At 36.7% G+C, this 25,222-nt stretch overlaps 1 protein-coding gene across 6 annotated transcripts in view; it reads left to right on the top strand.

Moving 5' to 3' along the window:
- The window catches only part of LOC136878882 (solute carrier family 12 member 8), a 108,804-nt gene that overhangs the window by 63,210 nt on the left and 20,372 nt on the right, over positions 1–25,222 (top strand). For 5 of the 6 annotated variants that reach the window (XM_068228842.1, XM_068228841.1, XM_068228839.1 and 2 more), the window contains exons 9-12: positions 7,036–7,235; positions 7,326–7,473; positions 8,360–8,518; positions 16,029–16,207. In XM_068228842.1, the coding sequence (XP_068084943.1) occupies positions 7,036–7,235; positions 7,326–7,473; positions 8,360–8,518; positions 16,029–16,207 (686 nt within the window). The remainder of the gene's footprint in view (positions 1–7,035; positions 7,236–7,325; positions 7,474–8,359; positions 8,519–16,028; positions 16,208–25,222) is intronic. The other variant, XM_068228843.1, reaches the window with a different exon arrangement.

The following is a 25,222-nucleotide window of genomic DNA, read 5'->3' as shown; positions in this document are numbered from 1 at the left end:
CTCTGTGAAGCCATTTCTACCCTGCTTTTCCACTATATTTCATCATTTCAGGACTAATTTCCTCTCTTCCTGGTGCTTTATGACAGTTACCATTTCCGTTTACCATCCTTCCCTCTTCCTCGAGCATGATTTCACTCTCATCAGTTATAGAGTTGCATACCTTCTAAGATGGTATCATGTAGGTGGTTTGCATACCATTTTTGATGTTTAAGTTGTACTAGTCCCTGGTATGGAATAGAATGCTGAACAGAGAAAGTTTATTTTTTATTTACTTTGTGAGGAAAAATACACACCAACATGCCTTACTGCCTCCCAAAATTTTCTGAGTATAATAATTCAAGAGGTTATTTTCCTAAACAATAGAATATTTTCATATATCAGTGGCATGGTTCTAAAAGGGCCAATGTCAAAAAACCTGTTTTCGAGCTATGTGCAATTGAAATTTTGCTTATAGTTTTCCAACAATTGCCTTTGCTGGCGAGATGTAGTGTTTACAGTGCACTATGTCTTCTGGTATGGGCTATATCAAATTTGTTACTTTCATTGACCTGTCACAGTCTCATCCTTGGCTTTGACAATATGAAAGTGACTGAGGTATGAGTGATGCTGGTAATACCATTCCTTATGCAGCCAGTCCCTGTTATGAATGGTGTGAAAATATCGCTCATAGGGTCAGTTGGTGCATACATTTCAGTGGGCTTGGCAGACTGATATGTAAGAGCAACTGCTGGCTCGGTGAGGAAAGCAACGGGAAACTACCTCACTCCTCGTTTCCCTAGTACGCCTCTTCAGTGACGCCTAGGCTATTTATGACAGCTGTTGGCGAAGCTGCAGAGGATCAAACCAGCCTTCGGGCTGATTACCCAACATACACATTTTTCAACATCTAACTTTAAATAACTTTATACTTTCTTTGTGGAAATCACCTAATTAAACGTTAAGTTTTTCTATCGTATTCTTTAAAAATTCCCAGGCCTCTAATCTTTATTGGCAGTCTAACATTATTGGCAAGGGCTTATTTAATTAAACGTTAACTGTTCGTCTAGTACTTCTCAGAGATATTGGCCCTTTTAACATATTGCAAGCCAGGATACAATGCGTTTGTATAAATTAATATCTCAATTTCGATTTAAAAAAATGACATTGGCCCTTTTAGAACCAAGCCACAGATACAGTGAAACTCGGTTAAGAAGTTCCCGCATAAGAAGTTTTCCTGCCTAAGAAGTGTGATATTCTTGGTCCCTTGATCAGTTGCATTAAGATATATGTATATTTTTCCCATTTAAAATGTTCTGTTGTAAATATATTTCCCAGTTAAACAGTTCAGATTTTAGAGCCCCTTGAGATAGAAAATGTCCACCCAAAGCAGCCCATGGTTAGAACCCTCCAGTCTCCACGCAAGTTACACCCTGTGTTAGACCATTCGCGTGCTTGCGGTGTGTCTCTGGTGTCATGGAACCTGTGCGGGCTTGCCAAGGCCATACGACGTCATGCTATGACAACACGGACACCAGATGCTCACTCTCACCTTGTGGAATCGAATCGAACCCATCAGATTCACAATTAAGTATTTATTTTCCACCTAGTCGATACAATGATTGCTTAAGGCAATTTTTAATGGTCAAAAGTGGTACATGTTTCGTATATTATCAACATCTTCAGCCACATAACACTGTTTAGATGAAAAATGTATAAAATTGACAAAGTAATGCTTTAGAGGAAGTGTCCTTAAAATTAACATAAGATTGACAAGATTAAAACAAACAAATAACTCAAGAGAAATTTCCACTCCACCGTTCCATCTAGTGTAATAGAATCAAACGGGATTCTACGTAGGAAACATAAAGCACTCAATGGATGGTTTGATAAAACTTTAATGCAGTAATTTATGGGCCACGACAGGGTGAGGTCATTAATCGAGGTGGCCTAAACATTAATTAAAAACAGTAAAGTGTATTTGTCCACAACATTACTGTTAATCTACCACAAAATTGAATATTCTAACCTGTTTGATTTTTCATTCCCTTGCTTATTTCCTTCTAGGCATTCTCTCTTACGTTGTTGTTGCAATAATACTTATGGGTCTTGTCGTAGAGGAAATTACGTTTTTGAACTAAACTGATAAGATTTTCCGTGTCCATTATTAGTGAGGTGAACAAAAACAACTTCCCGAGATCCCGACTCTATGCAGGAAACAGCTGACTTGCCAGCTAATACACTTGCCGCCAAACAGCCGGCCGAAAGATCCCGATCGTCTACGAAGTTGAACGAATGTTGATAGCCAACTGGGTCTTGGTGGGAGGCACACAGAGGCATTGCACTACCACGTGTTGGCATAAAATTTAAAGTTATTTTTAATTTTACCATTATACGAGCTAAACATTGTATTATCATGTCACTCGTAATTATTACATCGCATTATTAGAATGTAGCACAAGGATGAGGAGACATGAAATAAAATTCTCGCTGGGAAAGAAACTGTTTACGTTTAGATGTGGTAGCGTTGCTACTGCGCCTTTTATCACTCCCACGTAATACGCCACATACTTTTCCATGCACTAATTTCTGCAACTTCGAACCTGCGTTTCTTTTCTTCATTACCTATAGCATGAAGAGGATTGAAGCGGGAAAATAAACTCAATACTGGCTTGGCCATGTGGTACTTGCGAAACAGCCAGAAACTACGCCCGTTGCCATGACAACCAGTAGGAATGCCGGGGCGATTTTGGCCTAGGTTCTAAAAATCTCTAAGAATAAGTTGCCAGATTTCCCAATTGGTGCCGTTATCCTTGAAGCAGGTGTCGGGGGTGTGAGGAAGATAGAAAGCACATGCTAACAAACTGTAGTAAACGTCTTGTCTTTGCGTCTTGTAAGCCTAAGCTACGGATTCCCAAGCATAGTGTAGCATCGTAATTAGTATGAATAGGAGTCGGTGAAGTTAGTTGTACTTGTAATATCAACGTACAAACGTTATAAGTGAAAATGAGCGGAACTCAGAGGAAAGAGATCAAGCGAAAGGCACAAACAATAAAAGACAAAGTGGAGATTATAAGGAAAATGGAGTCATCTACACTTTCCCGTGTTGCTTTGGCAAAGGAGCTGGGGATGCCACCGTCTACTTTGAACGGCATTATAGTAAAGAAAGAAGAGATCTTTGCTTCTGCGGGGAATACTTCAGCAAATTGCAAGGAAATTAAATATGAAAAGTACGATGAAATAGAACAAGCTCTGCTAATATGGTTTAAATGGCAGCGAAGTTTAAACAGACCTTTCAGTGGGACTATTGTGCAGGAGAAAGCTGCATGCAAATTAAGGGTACCTTTTACCGCGTTGAACGGGTAGCTGGACCGCTTCAAAAATCGAGCCGGCATCGTTTACAATTTGTGGCGAAGCAGAGTGTGTAAGTGCGGAGAAAAAGGAAGCGTGGAAGGAAATGGTTCTGCCTGCTAAAATAAGCAAACCTTTCAACATTTTTAATCTCGATGAATTTGCACTTTTTTACCAGCTTATTCTGGATATGTGTCTACTTTTGAAGGGAGAATCTTGGCACGGGGTAAAATTAAGTAAATTGCGAGTTACGGTATTGGTTGGTGCTAATATGGAAGGAACTGAAAAACTACCTCAACTGATGATAGGGAAGTCTAGGAAGCCACGTTGTTTAAAAAATGTCAGGAGTTTACCGTGCAAGTACACCAGCAACAAGTCAGCTTGGATGACAAGTTCCCTATTTAAAGAGTATATGCAGGCATTAGATGTGAAAATGGGGAGCCAGAACACACAAAGGCAATGTGGGAAATGGAGAGGTTTATACTTCAAGAAAGCAGTAAAAACCTGAAACAGTCAACCCTGGACAATTTCATTTCCAAGTAGGAGCCTAGACTTTTGTGTTTGAAAATGTATTTATGTCTAATGCAGTACAGAATTTACATTATGTATAGTTCCCATTTACCGTTTTAATGTTCTCAGTATTTCTTCTTATCTCTTGTGCAAGGTTTTATATAATATGTTCCCTTCTTTTATCAAATATATTTATAATACGGTATGTTCAATTATTTTACTTTCTCTAAAAATATTGTCATGATAATCAAATTTTTATATTGTGACTTTCTTTTAACAGCTCTTATATATCGGCCTATTTCAGTATTGTTCACAAACAGGGAAATCTGTTGGCTGTGCCCCTTTTAAGAACATTCCTGCTTAAGTTTTTTTTTTTTTTTTGAGTCCCTTGAAAAACTTCTTAACAGAGTTTCACTGTATATTCAAAGTATTCACTCAAGGAGATCTTATTTATCTCTGTTGCACATCTTCACTACTTTGATCAGTTACAAAAAAGATGACATAATAATATGTGGGCAATATAGATTTCTTTATTCTTACTGTTTCATGCCTCAGCATGAGTTAAAGTTGGCAAAATTGAATTTCAGCTACAAATTTGAATTAGGTCTGTATGCCTCTTTGTTATGCTTTGTTTTTTACTCTCTATTTTGTGTAAGGGGACAGGCTTATCTTCCACTTCAAAATATTGTCTTTCACATTACTTTCCTCTGTGCCTTGGGCCGAGTAAGTTATGAAACTAGCCCACAGGATGATGGGCATAGATACTTATCCACTTCTTTTGTTTTATAAGGACGTCTGTAAGACAAAAACTACATTGACTATAATGGTAATAAAATTATTAAAGGTATGAGTGGGGGTTTGAACTCTTGGCCTACGCCGAAGACTCATTCATTACATATAATTTTAAAAAAATATTTGTTTAATGTCAACCTAGTCAATACATACAATTACCACTTCTTCTTCTTCTTCTTCTTTTATGACCACATAGGATCACTTTAGTCAGTCCGTCGTTCAGGTCTCTTTGAAGGGATTGTTCGGGCTTTGCGGTCCTCCCAGTACTTCTTCAGACGCTCCGATCTTCGTGCCCTTTCCTCAGTTGAAAATGTGCGTGTTGTTGGTTTGTTTTGTGTAAGGGTAAAGCGGAGGTTTGTATTCTTGAGTTTTGTATTCAATTTTATCTTATTTTTGGTGTCTTCTGTTGTAAGGCCTATTTCCTTCAGATCCTCTCTTACTTCTCTGATCCATTTACATCCTGTTGTGGTATTTTTTGAGACGAGATTGTGTTGTACTAGTTGTTTCAGAAGTCTCGAGTCCTGCATCCTCATGATATGTCCAAAGAATCCCAGTCTCCTCTTACGCATAGTATCTGTAATGGGTTCTAGCTCTTTGTACACGACTTTGTTAGGTATTAATCGCCACTGTCCATCTTTCTGATATTTTTTGTTGATACAGGTTCTTCCAATCCTCCTTTCAATTTTCTGAAGTCTGTCAGTCTTTGATTGTTTATTCAGGTAAAAGAGTGTTTCTGCTGCATATGTAGCTTCCGGTTTTATAACTGTGTTGTAGTGTTTTATTTTTGTATTTATTGATAGACATTTCTTTTTGTAGATATCCCATGTTAATTTTTGTGCTTTAGCTAATCTGTTTGTTCTTACTTGGATTGAGATTTTTTCATTTAAGTTATGTGTTATTACTTCTCCAAGATATTTAAACTGAGTTACTATTTTGATTTTATTACCATTTATGGTGACTTCTTTTAGCTGTGTTGGTTTTTGGGGCATAATTTCTGTTTTTTCAAATGATATTTTGAGGCCAATTTTATTTGCAATGTTTTGAAGTTCTGATATCTGGGTTTTTGCTTCTTTTATGTCCCCTGCTAGTAATGCTAAATCGTCAGCAAAACCCAGGCAATTACCACTATTGTGTTTAAATGATCATAAATAATTGAAAAATCGTGAACATGTTTCGCCCTTCTTAACGGGCATCATCAGCACTATGAACAACTTTAAAAATAATAGTTACATTTAAGACTGTCATAAAATAATCAATCATATAAGATTGGAATAAAATGTTGTTTCTGATACCATTATTAAAAAGTTATAAGTAAATCTTATAAACAACAAGTTAAAACAATTGTAGGTCAATCTCATAATCTAGTCTAAAAAATATATATGTTAATGTTGGTAGGAAGATTGTCAAACGGCATTCGTCTGAAATTGAAATGGGTCCATTTTCTTTAACATTTGGTGAAGGTCCATATTAAACTGTATTCACGATTTTTCAATTATTTATGATCATTTAACCACAATAGTGGTAATTGTAAGTATTGACTAGGTTGACATTAAACAAATATTTTTAAAAAATTATATGTACTGTAATCACTGTCGTCAATACGGACCAAATATGAGTTTAATGACTAATACTCAATCTCCAGACACCTGAGCTACGGGAGACACATTGGACCAATGACAAGCATATTCCTCTCTTACATGCCCAGTCTGGCCTAATAGTAACTCTGAGGCATTAACTAGCATGTATTAAACATTCTTCATGTACTTTTAGAGCGTGTGTGCTGGGCTGAGTAGCTGAGATGGTAGAGTGCTGGCCTTCTGAACTCTAGTTGGCAGGCTCAATCGTTGCTCAGTCCAGCAGCATTTGAAGATGTTCAGCCTCATGTTATAGATTTTTTGGCATGGTAAAGAACTCTCGCGGGATAAAATTCTGGCACCTCAGCATTTCCCAAAACCTTGAAAGTAGTTAGTGGGACATAAAACCAATGTTGTTGTCAATTTAAAAAAAATAGTTGTACCAAAATTGCCCGTAGTGCTAGTGTGGGTTCACCCCGTAAACTTCCACTGGGCGTCTTTAACACCTCGTATACAACTTTTGTGAATACAAACATGGATCATTACTTAAGAATAATAATAATAATAATCCATCTGACTGAGCTGAGATTCATTTCACTATAAATAAGCAAGAGAAGTGGGCACAAAATATTGCAGTTGCTCGAATTTAATTTTCAGTATATCCATGGTACAGTGGCTAAACTGTAATATCTGAGATTAATTTGTTCTTTATTAGTTATTGTTTCACATTGGGGAATATAATCATTTGGTTATATGTGTTTAAATATTTTACAGTTTAAGGAAATCTGATGTATGAAAGTTATTTCAGTCTTGATTGCTTTTCGTTTTACAGCGTGGTCCAAATAGGGTTCCCCTTTACTCCATGGCTGTCGTTGCTGTTATTACAGTCACTTTCATCCTTGTTGGTCAAATTAATACTCTGGCTCCAGTTGTAACAATGCCGTTTCTCCTAACATACGCTGCCATAGATTACTCATACTTTGCCCTTGCACAGACATTTGATATTCAGTTAAGAAGAGAAGAGCGATTTAGGTAAGATAATTGTTTCCCTTTTATTTCTCTTCCTATTATATTCTTAGATATGTATTCCTTATCCCTTTTTGTCTCATGTTGCTTACATAGAGCACAAGAATTCCTCAGTCCGACTTTTGAAAACAGTCCCCATGGAGGAGGAGGTTATGGAACAAATGAATCAAATCAATCTGGGACTGGAGACAGATTTGGAAATGACCTTGATAAACTCTTTCCTGAAAGGACTCATCATAAAAAGGTGACTAAAATATATTTATGCTTAGATATTTAGTAAATTTGAATACATAAAATATTATTCATGTTAGTCTGTAATTTGTTAAATGTGCTGTAAGAAGGTATGGATATTGCAGAGGACCAAAACAACAGATTATAATCTGTTCCACTCCTTTTGGAGCAGGTTATTCTATTCAGATATATAGAGAGACTTCTTCTTATTTTTTTATCTATCCATTTCCAAAGAAAGTTGGACAGTATACTTTCTACATTGAACATTGTAGGATTGCTGACAGTAAATTGACTTAGAAGTGATTTTGAGGGTAGTTTCTCTTGAAGTCAAAGGCGCTGTAATTGTGACTGTCTTTGGGAGTTCCCAACTGCTGTGCTCTTTTCAGCCCTTTAATCTTAGTCATGACTGCTTTAAGAGAAGCTGTCCTTTAGAAACATTTCCAAGGTTTAAAAATGTCACTCCTGCAAGATAAAATTTCAGCACCTCATCGTCTCCAAAAATGGTAAAAGTACTGGATTTACACATGTATCAGTTCCCCCTCTATCTGTAAAGTTAAGATTATCTATCTGTTATGGATATAAAATTGGTATATTTGTCTAATAAGTCAATAAAATATATCCTCCTATTAATTTGCAAAATTTGATTGAAATGTATCTCGATAGTGGAATCCTCATAAATATTGCAAGTAGTGCATCATCCTGTTAAAATAAAATGTGAAAAGAATCGTATTTGTATTTTCCTAAGACAGAAGTTTTGGAGTACATTATGTTCCCTCTTTTTATTTGTAATCAACTTATGAGTTTATACTTTCCATTTGTTTCCATTTGTTTTTGCATTTTGCAGCATTCTAATTGGTCACTTAGCAATAAATAATCTCCTGTTTTGAATTACTTTTCAGACTGCCCACAGTTCTGGATCCCCCAGCCTTGTTTCTTCTCCTGATGAACATTCAAGTATTAAAAGTGGAGATGGCACTAAGGCAAAAGATACCCACATTCACTCAAAACTTAATAATTGGTACTCATCTCTTTGCAATCGGTGGTTCTCACTTTTTGGGGTGAGTTTATTCTTCGTGGTTCTTCTGCAGTATTTAAATATCCATGTAATCCTTTCCTAATGCTCAGAATAGAGGTAAGAACAGGTTATTAATGTGGCTAGATCTTCAAAATGTCTACAAATTTCAAGCAAAACCCAAAGGTTTAGTATCATTACTAAGGAAATAATAAAGAAAAGTGGGGCATGATAGCTGAACTACACCAACACTAGCTTCTGACCAAGGTGGCCAGTTTGAATCCTGGCCAATGCGTATGAGATTTTTGGAACAAATATAATTTCTCTGTGGTCATATTCCACATAATCCTTGATGTTCCATGGCCATGATAAGAGTATCAACAGTCACGTTAAACTTCAAGCACCGAGCGAGTTGGCCGTGCAGTTAGGGTCGTGTAGCTGTGAGTTTGCATTCAGGAGATAGTGGGTTCAAATTCCACTGTCAGCAGCCGGGAAGATGATTCTCTGTGGTTTCCCATTTTCATACCAGACAAATGCTGGGGCTGTACCTTAATTAAGGCCATGGCCACTTTCTTCCTTCTCCTAGCCCTTGCCTATCCCCTCGTCGTCATAAGACCTATCCATGTCACTGCGACGTAAAACAAATTGTAAAAAAAGAAAAGAAAAAGCATCTTCAAGCTCCAGCAAATATTACAAGGAATACCCAAATCACTCAACTAAAAGAACAAATACATGATCATTCAAAACCAAGGAAGTTGGTTTTGTGATACGAGTCATGTAGCTACAAGCTTGCTTTCCAGAAATGATCGGTTTGAATCTTGCAGTTGGCAGCTTCAGAGTGGTTTCTGCAGTTTCAACCCAGGCGCATATTATAGGGTTACACAGTAGCTTTATCAAAGCTATGACCACCTTCTTAGTTTTAGCTTTTTCCCATCCCATTTCTCATCCTGGCAGATGTAAACACAGCAAGCTTGGAGTTCTCGGTGGGCGTGATAATTATACAACTTTGTTCTTAATAAATACGGCATGTACCATGCATTCCTGGTACAATATGAGTCTTCTATTTTCAAAACTGGCAATCTCCAAAAAAAAAATTGAAATCTATTTTTTGTGCTGAATGTGTTCTCTGTCCACTTTTACACAAGACAGCAAACTATTAGCAGCAAACTCGGCCTCTAACCAGCTTTTTTTTTCTTCATAAAAAAATTGGAGTAGGGCAAAAGATCTTGAATTTCTATTGACTAAACATTTTGTGACTCAGTGGTGAAATGTAGAAGTGCTGAAATTTTACAATGAACTCATTGATGATGATGATGATGATGATGTTGATGATGATGATGATGATGATGATAATCCAGAAAATGGGGAAGATGCATGTGAGCACAATGTAGACAATGGTATTAATTAATGTTTAAATTTTGGTTCATTTTGTGTAAATACATCGGCTTTTTATACCATATTGATTTCTTTTTAGACAAGTTTTAAATAAAACAATTTTTGTATATTTTTCATTCTTTCAGTTTCTTTCGTTTGGTGCAAACTTGGCCATCTCCAAATTTGAAATGTAAATTTTCCAAATAATTATGAAAATAAAACATTGGTATTCTGAACAGTCATTACAATGCTATTTATAAGCGATTAAGCAAATAATAATAATTCTAAATCTTGTTATTTACATTTTATATATATTTTTTTTGTTTCCTGAAAAATGTAATCATTTGGAGATGGCCGGTTTTGCAAATAGATGACTCGTATAGACAGAGAGAAACAAAGAAGACATAATAGGACAAACACAATGGTAGGTCAGTGTGCGTAGAGGGAGCAACAGAAACAGGAAACGAATACCAATTTATAGTGTAGGATGAAGTTTCAATGATCTATGTGCATGTATTTTCAACAATAGACACACTTCTTGAAGTTCTAACTAGATGTTCTGAAACATTTAATGGTAAAGTAACCCTACTAGGTGAAGATTTCCATCAAATCCTGCCTGTAATGATGAGAGGTTCATGTTTTCTGACTGTTGTCAACTGTTTGAAGCACCTTAAACTTTTGAATAAATTCAGTGTATCAAAATGCTTTAGGAACCTGGGTGCTCTGAATTCTGAAAGAGTTTTCAACGTGGCTTTCAGAAGTAAGAGAAACCAAGACTGATTGAGGATTATGACACTGGTACCTTTAAATTCAACCCATATCTATTTGAACAGCAGTATGGTAATATTGACTTCTCTATTGTCACCTCTCCTCTATCTCAGTGGTGGATCAGTGGTAGTGTCAGACTTACGACCCCAGGTTTGCAGGTTTGATCCCAGCTGAGGTAATTTTTTTTTTTTTTTTGAAGCACAGTCATGGCACTTCGTGTTGTTGCTGGCATGTTAAAGATCCATGGTGGTGCATTCAGTGTCACCTGACAAAATTAAATTAACTCAGCCATAGTATCCATTCCAGTAGAATTCTGCTTTCATCGCTAGATAGTAGCACAATCAGAATGTTGAATTTGGTTGGCAGACCACCTAGATGGCACTACTTCAGAAGGTCTGTTATCACTCTAGCTGAGGCCATACAGTACCATAATCATCATCATTATTGAGACTTAAAAGTAAGAGCAGTTCTTACTGTTGCTAATTAAGAATCAATTTAAGTCACCAAATACATCCTCAAGGTTTACTTCCCCACCCTCACTGCAGATTTTATAACCTTCAAAGCGCTGTTTTAAGAGCTGTGGAAGGAATCTCTCCAATTCATAAGTTCAGTATATTTAATCCATACTTAAGTTATTTCTGTCAATCTTGTTCTTGACGAGTACATAATTTCTTATTTTGTAACTGTTTTGAAAATATCCTCATCTTTATTTTTAACTGGGGATGAAGTAGTCTGCAGAAGTGGGCATAGTATTGTGAGTGACCATAGAAATCACTTTCTTACCCTGAATTGTTTTTTATCATTCTAACATCAACCAGAATGTTCCACACAAACCGAGAATGATGAGAGGGGCTATGTCATGTCGATAAAAAATTTCTTATCCTCCAAAACTTACAGTTAAAGAATTACAGCCTAATGTAATAGAGGCAGCCACTAGATGTTTAGATTCTGTTACTACAGAAACTATTCTCATACCCATAACACTTATTTCGTCCTGCATGAGTATGTCTTTTAAATTTAAACAAGACAGTTACCAATGCAGTTAACTTTCTCAATGACTTGAGGTCAAACTTTTGATAAAATCTGTATTTGTTTTCCAAAAAAGTCTTGAGCCATGGGCAACTTTACGTTGGTATTTCATGAGCGAGATCATTGAGCTCACTATCTCTTGTACAGAAATAGCAAATTTAATATTCAGAGAAACCTTCAGTGGTGACTGCAGAACATTACTAGGATTAAATGCAAATTTAAGTTCAGTTTCAACTATGGTTTGCATATTCTAAGAGCAAAACAAAGGAAAAGTAAGTGTCTATTGTAGGAAATTCCACTACCTTCATAGGAAATTTTACAAACTTTCTTCACCATGTCATTTCCTAATTGCATAACACATCCACGAACCTACTACGGTGGCGTAGCAGGGGGAGAAGTGATACTCCCACGTGGCGCGTCCCAGGTGGCGGATAGGTGGGGGCTCCTAACGGCTTGCCGGTGGACATGAGCAAAATAAAACAGCTCTCATAGACCTAACACACAACCCCCTGTGGATGGGGGATGCAGACTAAGAATACACCCAACGTATCCCCTGCCTGTCGTAAGAGGTGACTAAATGGGGTGACCAAGGGATGATCGAATTAGGACCATGTGACTACTTGTAATTAGTACCATCACGTGGGGCACACCATGGGTCACCTTTACTTGTGAGTAGTACTACTATGTTAGGTACACAATAGGTTTGTGATTAGTAGCAACTGTGTATGAATCAGGATGGGTTTTACAGTGCCCGTGATTAGTACCACTACATGCAGAACACCACGGGCTTGCATTGTCTGTAATTAGTACCATTATATGAGAAACATCACAGATCTGGGCATTGCCTGTGATTAGTGCCAATATATGTGTGACACCGTGGGTCTGCATTGCCTAGGATTAGTACCCACTATGTGAGGAACACCATAGGTTTGCTTTGCCTGTAAGTGGTGCAGCAATGTGAGAAACACCATAGGTATGTGTTTCATGTGCGTATTACATTACCTGTGAGTAGTACCATAATGTGTGGAATACTACTAGTCTATGCTACTTTTGATTAGTACTGCAACATGACAATTACCATGGCTCTACTTTACTAGCGATAAGAACCATTATGAGGGGCTGATGACGTGGATTTTGGACCCCTTTAGACCACAAGCATCATCGATTCAGAATTGTGCTTTAGAAGCAGTCCCTTGGTCAGTAATACTATTGCTTTACGCTAGTTTCTGGGAATATGTGGGATTGCGCATTGAATCTGCTGTTTGTTTTAAATTCATGTTTGCAATCACGTTTTGAATTCTGTTCAGTGGATGATTTTGGACTTTTAAACTGTCATTACATTTCGTCTCATGGGGGATGCAGACGAAGAATACACCCAAGGTATCCCCTGCCTGTTGTAAGAGGTGACTAAATGGGACGACCAAGGGATGATCAAATTAGGACCATGTGACTACTTGTAATTAGTACCATCACGTGGGGAATGCCAGGGGTCGTTGACCTAGATGTTAGGTCCCTTTAAACAACAAGCATCATCATCATCATCATCATCATCTGTATAACACTTAGCACGATGATATTCTATATGGGATATGCTCTAGTTATTATTTGATGATATGTTGTATAAAGCGGTTTTGTTTTTCAGTATTTAAAAAAAAAATGTGATTTCAGTGTTACAGGAACCTACTAAATGTTACTAAATGTTAACCAAATGGGTACATATTGCAGATGAAAATAATGAATATGTATTTATTGAACTTTTTATGTTTTATATACACATATTTAAATACAAATTTACAAAAATACAATTCAGTTGAAGCCCTATTGCGTGGAATATCTTCAATTACAGGCTGGTTGGAAAGAGATAACTAAAAGCTGTAAACAGAAATACTCTCTCTTAGGTTATTTTAATTGAAAATGCACTCGACAAATCAACTAGATATAAAATATAGATTAATTACCTGTAAGGAAAATGCAGCCACCTAGAGAATTTCTGCACACTCTAGTTTCTGCCACCTCCGAAGGTCACTCACCACCACACCATAATGTGAGCGTTCAGCATCCACATTTACATTTGACGTAAGGTTTTTAAAAAGTGCTATTTGTTTGGGGCGTCGACCCATGTGGATCTTTTGCCCTACTGGCACCATATTGTATGAACCTGCATGTAATTGAAATGGCGTTAGTGTGGAATGTGGTGTGTGAGGAACGGAAGATTAAGGACGTCACAAACACCCAGTCCGCGGGGCTGGACCGACGTAGGGTACCACACAGCTTGTAGAGCAATAATCGTAATTTTTGGCTAGTCCTCCTTCATGGAGCACAAAAGAGTGCAAATGTTCAATGAAGAAGTATCCATCCTAAACATTTCTTCTTTTGCCATTTTTTGAAGGAAAGTGTAGTCCTCAAAGAATGCTTGTAAACTAACTGGAGCTGCTAATGGCAGTTTTCTCAGTTCTTTCTCTACACCATGTACAGTTAGGATCTTGAAGCATCAACAGCCCTTGAAGGGTTGGCTGCCATCACCTGCCTTAATTTCATCAAACTCTTCTGCAACGCCTTTAGAGTGTTCACAGCTTTGACTTTTCATGGAGGCAAGCATTAAGCGTGTGGAAAAAATCTTCCCTAGTCAGCAGATATAGCATGTTCTATTGCAGTATACTCCGAGCTTAGAATACAGAGTATGAGCCATAGAGTAGTTATTAACTTCTAATAACATAATTAAATCCATGATCCGGTTACAGTTGCATGCCACAAACTGAGCTTGAGGTCTTGTGACAGCTCGCTGTAACTTATATTATTTTTTAAAATGTAACACCATTCACTCATCCATAAAGTCAATGTTATTCAGATGTTCATGAATGTGGAGCACAGGCTCAAACCAAGTATTCCACCTCGTCTGCAACATTTTTATCTTACCTGCATCATTGTCGTATCTCTCACAAAAAGTTCAAGATACTTGTGTTTCCTTTGTTTAATGTATAGGAAAGCTGCCTTTGTTTTTGCAACTGCCGAGTTAAGTTCGAAGTTGCACTGCCAGGTATGACCTACAAGATCAACTTTGTGAGCCTAGCATTGCACATGACCAAGGCTGTCACCAACAAAGCCCCTTAAGGTACTTGCACATGCACCCATATAACAAACTGAATCTTTAACTATGCCCAAAATATTGTCAAATTGATCATCATACTTATTTGTTAGCATGTGGCACCCATGGCTTTATTGAACACCACACTGGCAGCTAAATGCACATCCTGGCAGTTCTTCACTTCCAAAAGGCAAAACAACACTTTAAAAATACAGTTCCCCAACTTTTCTGTAGTTTTATCGCAAAGAAAAATGTTTTATCTTCAGTGCTCATCTTCAGTTGTCGAGCTGAGTGGCCCAGACGGTTGAGGTGCTGGCCTTCTGAACCCAACTTGGCAGGTTTGATCCTGGCTCAGTCTGGTGGTATTTGAAGGTGCTCAAGTACATCAGCCTCGCATCGCTAGATGTACTGACACGTAAAGGAACTCCTGAGGGACAAAATTTTGGCACCTTGGTGCCTCCAAAAACTGTACAAGTAGTTAGTGGGATGTAAAGCAAATAACATTATTGTTAACATCTTCAGGTCATGTTGCTTTTTATCCCCTACAATAGGAATGTAATGCTCCCGAACGCAATTGGTAGACGCCAAGTCTCTACGTACCTGAACAACCTCTCTTGCATCTTTGAGTTGTCTAACTCAGCACTAATCCCAGCACTCAAGAATGCCTCAGTTGTGTCGATAATAAATTCATTTTTATATCCTTTTGCCTTTGTTGTCTGTGTGAGCAGTTCTGCCACGGATAACTGCCACTTTAATGATCCCTTCTGTTTGCTACACCTGTGGTTATCACTAGTGATGTGTCATCACCATATCCCATCTTTTGAACTCCAAATTTTTGTCACAAAATTTACATATCAATACATTTTTATTATTCACACTTATCCATGAATACACTGTCACATCAGATTCAGGCATTGCACCTAGTCATGTTTCTTTTCACTTACAATTTAAACATGCCAATCAGTGAACCTGAGAATTATTAAACTTACAAGAACAATGTGGTTTGCATGGTCTTGGTGAGTGCTGGAGAGTGGCATGGCATGGTTGAAAATGATTGCGTGTTGTGAATTTCATAGATCTCTATGTATAAGGGATATTATTTTATGATCATTATGAATCTATACAGTGAATGAAACAATACAAAAACTTTATAACTGCTCCCAAATACAGTAACAGTTGGATGCAGAGTATGTAACTCATTATTGCAATGGAAAACTTTTAGTTATGATAGGCATTTCTTTAGTTCGTGATTTTACTCTTTAAAGGTATATTAAAATAAAATGATTTACATTTCTTTCAGGCATTGGTGAAGTTGCTGATTATGTTTTTGGTGCACTGGGGCTATGCGCTCTCTAATATTGTGGTAGTGTTCCTAGTCTGGTTTTATGTGGGACATGCTAATCCTGCAGTGAAACCTGGCCTGTCAGCAGAGTTCCATTTTTTTCGATGGTTGAAGAATGTTCTACTTAGACTCATGGGGTTTGTATACTTTTTGTTGTTGTTGTTGTTGTTGTTTACAAGTTTTTACCTTAAGTTTTGTGCTTTGAAAATTCTTTCTTCATTAATTTATAACCCAATTGCATACCAATTTTCTAGCCCTTCACATGCCAAGAATTAGTATATAATGTACATAATAATAATAATAATAATCGTATGGCCTCAGCTACCGTTTGCAGACATTTCGATTTGACGCCATCTGGCTGTCTGCTCGTCAATTTCGACGTTCCGTTTTTACTCTAGGTCCGCTAGATGGCAGACAGAGTAAACCGGATCTCTCTTGGGCGTACATGAATCACAGCTATTCCTTAGATTATTGTGCAAACTTCTATTTGAGTAGCCCATTTGCAAAACCAGCTATGTGCATAAAATTACAAAAATGAAGTAATGGTATCCTATGTTGCTTTATGATACTGGCTTCTAATTTAGCTATGTTTTAGGTTCCTAAACAAGCTATAGTAGGTTTAAATTTGATAGAAAAAATGGCAGACAGTTGCAAAACCTTCTCATGCATGGCATGTACGGATGCAAAGCCTGCTAAATTCACAGGCCACTGTTTACGTTTACAACACCTGCTATATGTCTATTAACTAACATGGCTGTCCTTTAGATAGAGTTGCAAAACCTGCTATTTTCCTTTCTATAAGAACAGCATTGCACTCCTCTTTGTCAAAGAAGATAATGGTAAAACTCTTATTTCTATTGTGGATAGTTATGTGAGCTGTACTGCATAGTGTAGAGATTCAGCTGTGAAATTCTGCTTGCAATTGTTTCCTTCTCTTGCCAATTTCTCTGAGTTCATAGTTGGGAATGCAGCCAACAAGTTGATGGAATTGTAACACATCTAGAAGATGCTCCTGCTAAGGATTGGAAAGGTTATTCAGGTGACATTCTTAAAAACCGTGGAAAATAACATTTCCAATTTCAGGAAACAAAGAGATTAACAGTCACAAGAAGCAAAAGCAATAAATCTATCCTAGTTTGAGGAGAACCCTTCTACAATTTTGACATTGGTGAAGCAAAAAGTTTGTGCAAGAAAGAGAAAAATTTTAAGATTGTTCACATCCCTGATATTCTGGGAAGAGGGCTAAGTTCAATGATGTTAAGAGACTTCTTGCACTTCACTTTTGGGAAGCATGAGGCAGTAATCCAGATTTGAAATTCTATGCAGAACAGGACCCTGATACTCAAAGTTTTGAATGAAGATGCAGATGATGGTCATGATGATGACATTTTGGACTTTGAAATAATGAAAGCTGATGAAACAGATGTAGCCTAAACCCCTTATTTGGTTGTACTTTGATAGTACAGTATATTATCACACACAAAACTATTCTAAACTGTGTATGTCCTTTACATTGTAATATACTCCATTCTACTCAATATGTTCTTCCATTATGTGTGTATGCATTCTATATTGTAACGTACTCAATACATAATTCCATCTATCGAAAGTGTGTGATTAAACTCGATCAATACAATTATGGCTGGTTGTGCAAACTAAGGCACAATCAGTATGGCTGTCACTAGAGTTACAAAACCTGCTATGTAAACAACACAGTTGCAAAACCTGATATATGCAAATTAAATATATTGATAACTTGTTTTCTGCTCATCAAATATGTCAGAACTTTGGTACACATATTATAGTTCATAAAAAAAAAAAATCAGTTCTCTATCACATTTCTGTTTCATTTTATTAGTTCTTCCTGATTTCTCACAAATTGCTTATCATGCAAATAGCTGGTTTTTCAAATGGACTACTCATTTGTTGGTTACAGCTATTTGCAAGTTCTCATGGAAATTGTGATTAAAAAAAAAATGTCAATCTTGCCTTTGGTTGTTTCTTGCCTTTTGTAGGTTTTTGTGGTGTGGAAAATTATGAAGTAGTCAGTCATGTGCAAAGTCATGAGATCACATTCATATCAGCTAAATAGGGGTTTTGAGAGTTGCCTGATTAATATTGGAGCTGTACCAGTAATCCCAGAAAATGAAAATTTTGTACTTTGCCACCCCCATCCCCACCCATATCACCACCCTCTCCTCTCTCCCCCACATTTCCACTATTTATTTTTGTTTTTTTACTTAAACCTAGCTGTGCAAAATCACATTCATCACTTTCATAATTTTTTGATTCACTGTTGCTTTTCTGTCACTGGCACCACTACCACTAGACAGTTCTTCACATTTATGACTCCCATTCACTTGCTTCTGTTGAGAATTTCAGAAATATCACTGCTTGCTAAGAACTGTCTTCTACACAACATGATTACTATTGCTGACCTTGGGTTGAATGGAGACAGGTGCGACAGGAATTCGCACAGATTGTCGAATAGAACGTGAACTAGTTCAGATAATACACCGTTTTTCTCATGAGTAGAGTTCGTGGTTTATAGCATTTAAAAATCAGTAATTTAGCGTTTTGATTTTCAAATTTAGCATTTTGTAGCATCTAAACTTCTCAAATTTAGCATTTTGTAGCAAATTGGTTAAAAATAGGCATAATTAGCTAAATTGCACACACAACAGTTGGGAGTAAAATCATACTGTTTAATCATACATTGCTCGTCATGCAGTTTTGAATTCACTATGGAAAATAAGACAAACATCAACATAAGACTGCAAGAAGTATTAACGAACACACAGGAATATGCTTATTTTCAAATTTACAAACACAATTTCAAAGTGAAAAATACTATTTTGAACGTATTTATTTATCACAGTACAACACACCTACAAGGAAGAGGAATTTTAATGATGATTTAAGTACAACACGCCAATTATTTAAAAGGTGTCCTCCTTCATTTGAGACCGCCTATCAGTTACAGTTATGTTGTACTTGCTAAAAAAAAACTCTACATCGACACTGTCCGTAGAGGCCCAAATGCACAGAAGTGCTGCCAAGGAAAGCTTGCAAAACATTTTTTTCTTCTTCAAGTTTTTGATTGCAGAGTCAGCACATCAATATAGGCCATCTGTATCCTTACATAAAAATGTCCCGATTTGTGACTTTCGGCATGCTGTTTGATCGTCACTTTGCTTCTACCCATGGCTAACAGACAATAAAATAAATCGCTACCGTACTTTTAAACAGAACTACTACTCAAAACCAATGTCAAGAATAACCGACTAAGATCAAGGGTCAACACATAAAGAGAATGAACGTGGTGCTTGAAAGTGTATTTGCTGTTTGACTGACTGGTCTTTGCAGTGCTCTTTAGTCAGTGAAAGAAATTCCACACATTGAATGATTTAACCCTTTGGCCTGCCATTACTTGTGAAAGGAAATATTCCCTTACATACTATTTATTTTTTGTCACTTTAACATAAATTTGATTAATCACATAGGCTACATAAGAACACACAAAGCAAAGTGAGCTTTTAGCTCGTCTATAGTAACAGGAAACCAATGTTTTTGTTCGTAAGTATTACTGGATTCAAGAGAAGCAGATAAATTAGCAAGAAATGTAGAGGCATAGGTATTGGTTTCCTTAGTAACGTGATCCCAGAACTGTGGGGTTAGAAATTCATTCCCTAAGTCCATTTCTTTCAGATTATTACCCAACCCCCTCCTCACTATAGACTGAATTTCAAAAACTGGTTTACACGTTACAGAAAGATGCTTATTGTCAACAAGATCATAATTCCAAGTATCATTTTACTAGACTTCTCAACGGGCGAGTTGGCCGTGCGGTTAGGAGCGCGCAGCTGTGAGCTCGCATCCAGGAGATAGTGAGTTCAAACGCCACTGTCGGCAGCCCTGAAGATTTTCCATGGTTTCCCATTTTCACACCAGGCAAGTGCTGGGACTGTATCGTAATTAATGCCACGGCCGCTTCCTTCCCATTCCTAGGCCTTTCCTGTCCCATCGTCGCCGTAAGACCTATCTGTGTCGGTGCGACGTAAAGCAAAAAAAGAAAAGAAAAGGGAAACGAGACTTCTCACTCGCTCTTGTTGCATTCTGGTTTTGTCACGTAGTTTCAATTGGCACTAGCATCTCGGAACTGAAATCGGAATCACTTTCATCACTGGCATTTGAAGAAGAAGTATTTTCACTTTCCAGAGAATCTTTTCCACTTTCAACATCACTATTTTCAAGCCAGTTACGAATAAACTCATCCATGCCGCCATGATTGTTTACAACGAGCGGCAAAATGAGGTGCTTTTTATTTTCCATATTTCAGCTCAGAGTTACTATTTACACAGAGAAAATAGCTTCAGGTATCATCTGACATCAATCGGTTAGGCTGCAAAACAGAGAATAAATCTCTCCGACCAGCTAACTGCGATAATGAACTTATAGATGTTCCGTGCACCAAGACGGAAGTGTCCGTCAAAGCATGTTACCGCTTTACGATCGCAATGGGCGCCGTAATAATTATTTCTCCTGAAATAAATAACAACATTTATATCTTATTTTTAAGAAAAATGCATAGTTTTTAAAAAGATATGTTTATTTCGTATAAAACTGAGAGTTTCGCATCTATTTCGCATAAATTGTATAATTTCGCATTTTGAACCAATTTCGCATTTTATCGCGAATTCGAAATCGCTAAAAACCACCCGTACGGGTCATATAAGATGAAGGCACATACACTGACAAAGTTTCGGCATATTTCGCATTTATCGCAAATGCTAAAAATCACAAACTCTACTCATGAGATATGTTGTGCCCTATGCATTTTTGCATGGCTGGGAACCATGAGTATATGCCAATGAGTTAACTGTGTCACCTTTCAATACATTTCATAGTAAGAATTAATAATGTTATTGGCTTTATGTCCCACTAACTACTTTTATGGTTTTCGGAGATGCCGAATTGTCAGAATTTAGTCCCACAGGAGTTCTTTTACGTACCAGTAAATCTACCAACATGAGGCTGACGTATTTGAGCATCTTCAAATACCACCGGACAGAGGCAGGATCACACCTGCTGAGCGGGCTGAGTGGCTCAGGCGGTTGAGGCGCTGGCCTTCTGATCCCAACTTGGCAGGTGTGATCCTGGGTCAGTCCGGTGGTATTTGAAGGTGATCAAATAAATCTGCCTTGTGTCAGTAGATTTACTGACATGTAAAAGAACTCCTGCGGGATTAAATTCCGGCACCTCAGTGTCTCCGAAAACCGCAAACCTTGTTTGTGGGACGTAAAGCAAATAATACTATAGAACCTGCCAGTTGGGGTCAGAAGGCCAACGCCTCATCCGTCTGAGCCTCTCAGCCTGGCATATTAAGAATTTATTAGCTTAGTATTCAAATATGTTTTACCAGTTTGAAGATATTTATAGATTCTTTTGGTCTGTATATTCATAATACAGTTCATTCTACTAATAATGGTTGACACACTGATTTGACTTGTATGTACAATATGAATGGATTTCCATCAGTTACCTGCAAGACAAATGTGTAAACTAAATATACATTGAATATCGTTTATAAAGACTGTGAGGAGACTACCTATATTGAAGAGATAAAACTTCCTGTTACGTCATCATTATTCTTCTTAGTACTTACCAGTCTCTGGGCACTGTGCTTGGTGCTAAGAATGCCAGTGAAAAACAGCCTAATATGCAAGGCAAGCTGAACTTTCTCAGTTTTTAAGCAGTTTCCTTCAAATTTTTACCAAATTATCAGAAAATAAACATTCTTTTAACACTTTCCCCTCTATGCCTGAACATCGCTTGGATCAGCTAACACCCTGTGCTTATGAAGCCCGGGCACTGTTCGTTTTCACATTTAAGTGTTTATATTATGGTAAGTTTTATAGATAAAGAAAGTTATTATATTAATAAAAACCACCTTTCCAATAAATGACAATCCTTTACATTTAGGATAAAAGCATTAATAGATATTATAATTAGGGCATCTTTCACTCATGGTTAGTGAGCATCATCAGCTAGAAATACCTTAATCCAAGGCAGGTCAGGGCTCTGATCCTAGTATGTATAACGAAAAACGTCTAATAATACATTGATAAAATACAAATTTTAAGAATTTTAAAATAATCGGTAAGATTATATTATGTCAATTGAAACTAATAGTGACCATTAAAATTGCTTAAAATGTGAGTGGGATGAATGACATGAAGATGTTACAATAATTTGCTGTGAGTGGTTGTTCATATAAATCGATCATAATAATCTTCGCTCAATGGCATTAGACTGCTTGTAATTAAAAACGGTTATTCACATTAGGAGTGGGCTCTTGTAATGAATTATGATCTTGTTTCATAGATCAAACATTTGAGGTGTGTTGAAATCACATGTATTGGTTGAAAAACAAACTGCACAGATGGATGAGTGTTCATATGAGGGATACAGGGCATAATTTCAGTACTATTGATCAAGAGAGGCAAATACTTAAATACGCAAACAAAAGCAGTCTAATGACTGGGTATGAAAGCGCTTACATTTCCTTGGACCAGTACTTTAATAAAAACTAATTTAAATGACGTTTCAGATATTAATAGCCCCATAATTGAGCAAATCCCCAGTCTAATTGCTAACTTTGGTATCAATGCTAAAAATTTCATGAAAATCTTCCACTATAAACATGCTTTCAATCCACCGGTAACAACAGCAGCAACACCTACAACACCTCCTCGCATTGCATCCCCTTCACTAGCTGACAACTCGCATAGTTTCCTGCCCTCTTTCTCCTCATGCTATCATCCCCGCCTCTAAGATCACATTCGTACAACACACGTAGCAACAAGTCATTGACCATCAAACCTCTATAAACAACTAAGGAAGAATCACCCCTCAACCAACACAAGGGTAAATGCCTTCTATTATTATTTCCCTACAGTAGTACAGCCTTTAAATTCCAGCAACTGACACACATAATTTTCTTCTTTTTTTTATTTTGTACAGGGTACACCCGTTTTATGTTTTTCCCCTAAGAGATCAGTAGTGCTCCATTTGAAGCCCAATAATAATACACTATCTATACATAGTAATAACGTTGAAATACAACGCGAGGGAGTCTCATAAGGTTTTCCACGCCGATCCAGGCGAAGTTTTATCCATCTGTGCAGTTCATTTTCAACCAATACATGTGATTTCTACACACCTCATCATGTTTGATCTATGAAACAAGATCATAATTCATTACAAGAGCCCACTCCTAATTTGAAAAACTGTTTTTAAATACAAGCAGTCTAATGCCATTGAGCGAAGATTATTATGATCATTGATTTATATGAACAACCACTCACAGCAGATTATTGTAACATCTTCATGTCATTCATTCCACTCACATTTTAAGCAATTTTACTGGTCACTATTTGTTTCAATAGACATAATATACTCTTACTGATTATTTTAAAATTCTTAAAATTCGTAATTTATCAATGTATTATTAGATTTTTTTCATTATATATACCGGGATCATGGCCCTGACCTATCTTGGATTAAGGTATTTCTAGCTGATGATGCTCACTAAGCATGAGCGAAACATGTCCTAATTATAATATCTATTAATGGTTTTATCCTAAATATAAAAAATTGTCATGTATTGGAAAGGTGGTTTTTATTAATATAATAACTTTCTATTCTGAAATCCAATATGGTTTTATAATGAGATTCATAACTTGCAAAGTTTTATAGATTCGACAAATGCCACTTATTCATAGTTTCGTTTACTTACAGAAAAATACACTAGGTCACAGCACCTACTGGTGTTGCCTCCAACTACATGTGGTAATTGGTCACTGTCAGGCAGAACTCTGTGAGTAAAATAACTGCCAGCAAATTGTCCAGCGATGACACTGTGGAGATTTTGATAGATTCGGGCACTGTATTGGAATTTTTCTGACTCTGTTGATGCCTATGATATATTGTAACCATGGAATATAGTTCATATTTTCCTATTTCTCATTTGTGCTATCAATTTTCCAATGCTGACAATAAAAAAAAGATTTTTTATTTTAGTAAAGTATACTTTATTCCAAAATATTTTGAAAAGGTTCCGAATATTGTGTTAAAAGATAAAATACCTCATTGGAAAGAGGAAAGATGATTCATTAACATAAATAGAAGCACATGGTAATGAATAATTTCAAAATCTTTCTGTAAAAAACTCAGTATAGCATAAAATCTCCAGTGTCCTCATACCAAGAATACCTAACATTACCAGTGTGGAAGACGTTAATGTAACAAGAAGAAAAACAACACATTACACATTTTAAAGATACTTCATTTTAGGATTCTATCATGCACTGAAACAAATAAACAAAAGATCTGCTTTTTTTTGCTCAAAGTTTATATATAGGTAATATTCAGAACACCATCCTGGATCTGGAAAAGAGATGATGATGATGATGATGATGATGATTGAGAGCATTTCCATAAATTGCTAATTTCTTGACATCCCTGTTTGTTATTAGTCAACACAGAAATTTTCAGTTGCATGTTGTTCATAGTTTTGCGTACTTACAAAAGAATAACCTAGGTCTCAGCACCTACTGGAAAGTACTTGTCGTCAGAGGTATAAACTAGAGATTGAAATAAACCAAGTTATCTTTATAGCATATAGCTTAGTATTTATATTAATGCATACACCAAATTTCATTGAAATATCTCCAGCCATTTCTGAGTTATGGCAGAATGAAACAACAGTCATTGTTCTCACAGTTTTATTATCTTTTTAAAAATCCAACAACAACAACAACAACATCAACATCAACAACAGAGGATATGGCATTTCCAGAAGAAGAAATTCAGTCACATTTAAAATTTTGGCTGTTTCTCACTATGACAAAATTATTTCATTAACTTTTCTTAGCATCAGGCCATATTATTATTTATTTATTTATTTACATATTTTACGCCCACACTGGAGCACTGAAATCAATACATTTGAGTTAATTTCTTCTTTTTCTTCAACCAGAACTTTCTTATCCTCTCCGACCTGGAAGCCTTTTGTGTGTCCGATGTAGTATATTGTTTCCGTTCAACTGTTTTTAGTTTGAGACTTACGCTTTTGTTCTTCCAATTCCTCT

This window comes from Anabrus simplex, chromosome 8 (assembly GCF_040414725.1).
Source record: "Anabrus simplex isolate iqAnaSimp1 chromosome 8, ASM4041472v1, whole genome shotgun sequence".
Classification (NCBI taxonomy): domain Eukaryota; kingdom Metazoa; phylum Arthropoda; class Insecta; order Orthoptera; family Tettigoniidae; genus Anabrus; species Anabrus simplex.
This window is presented reverse-complemented; position numbering and strand designations above follow the sequence as displayed.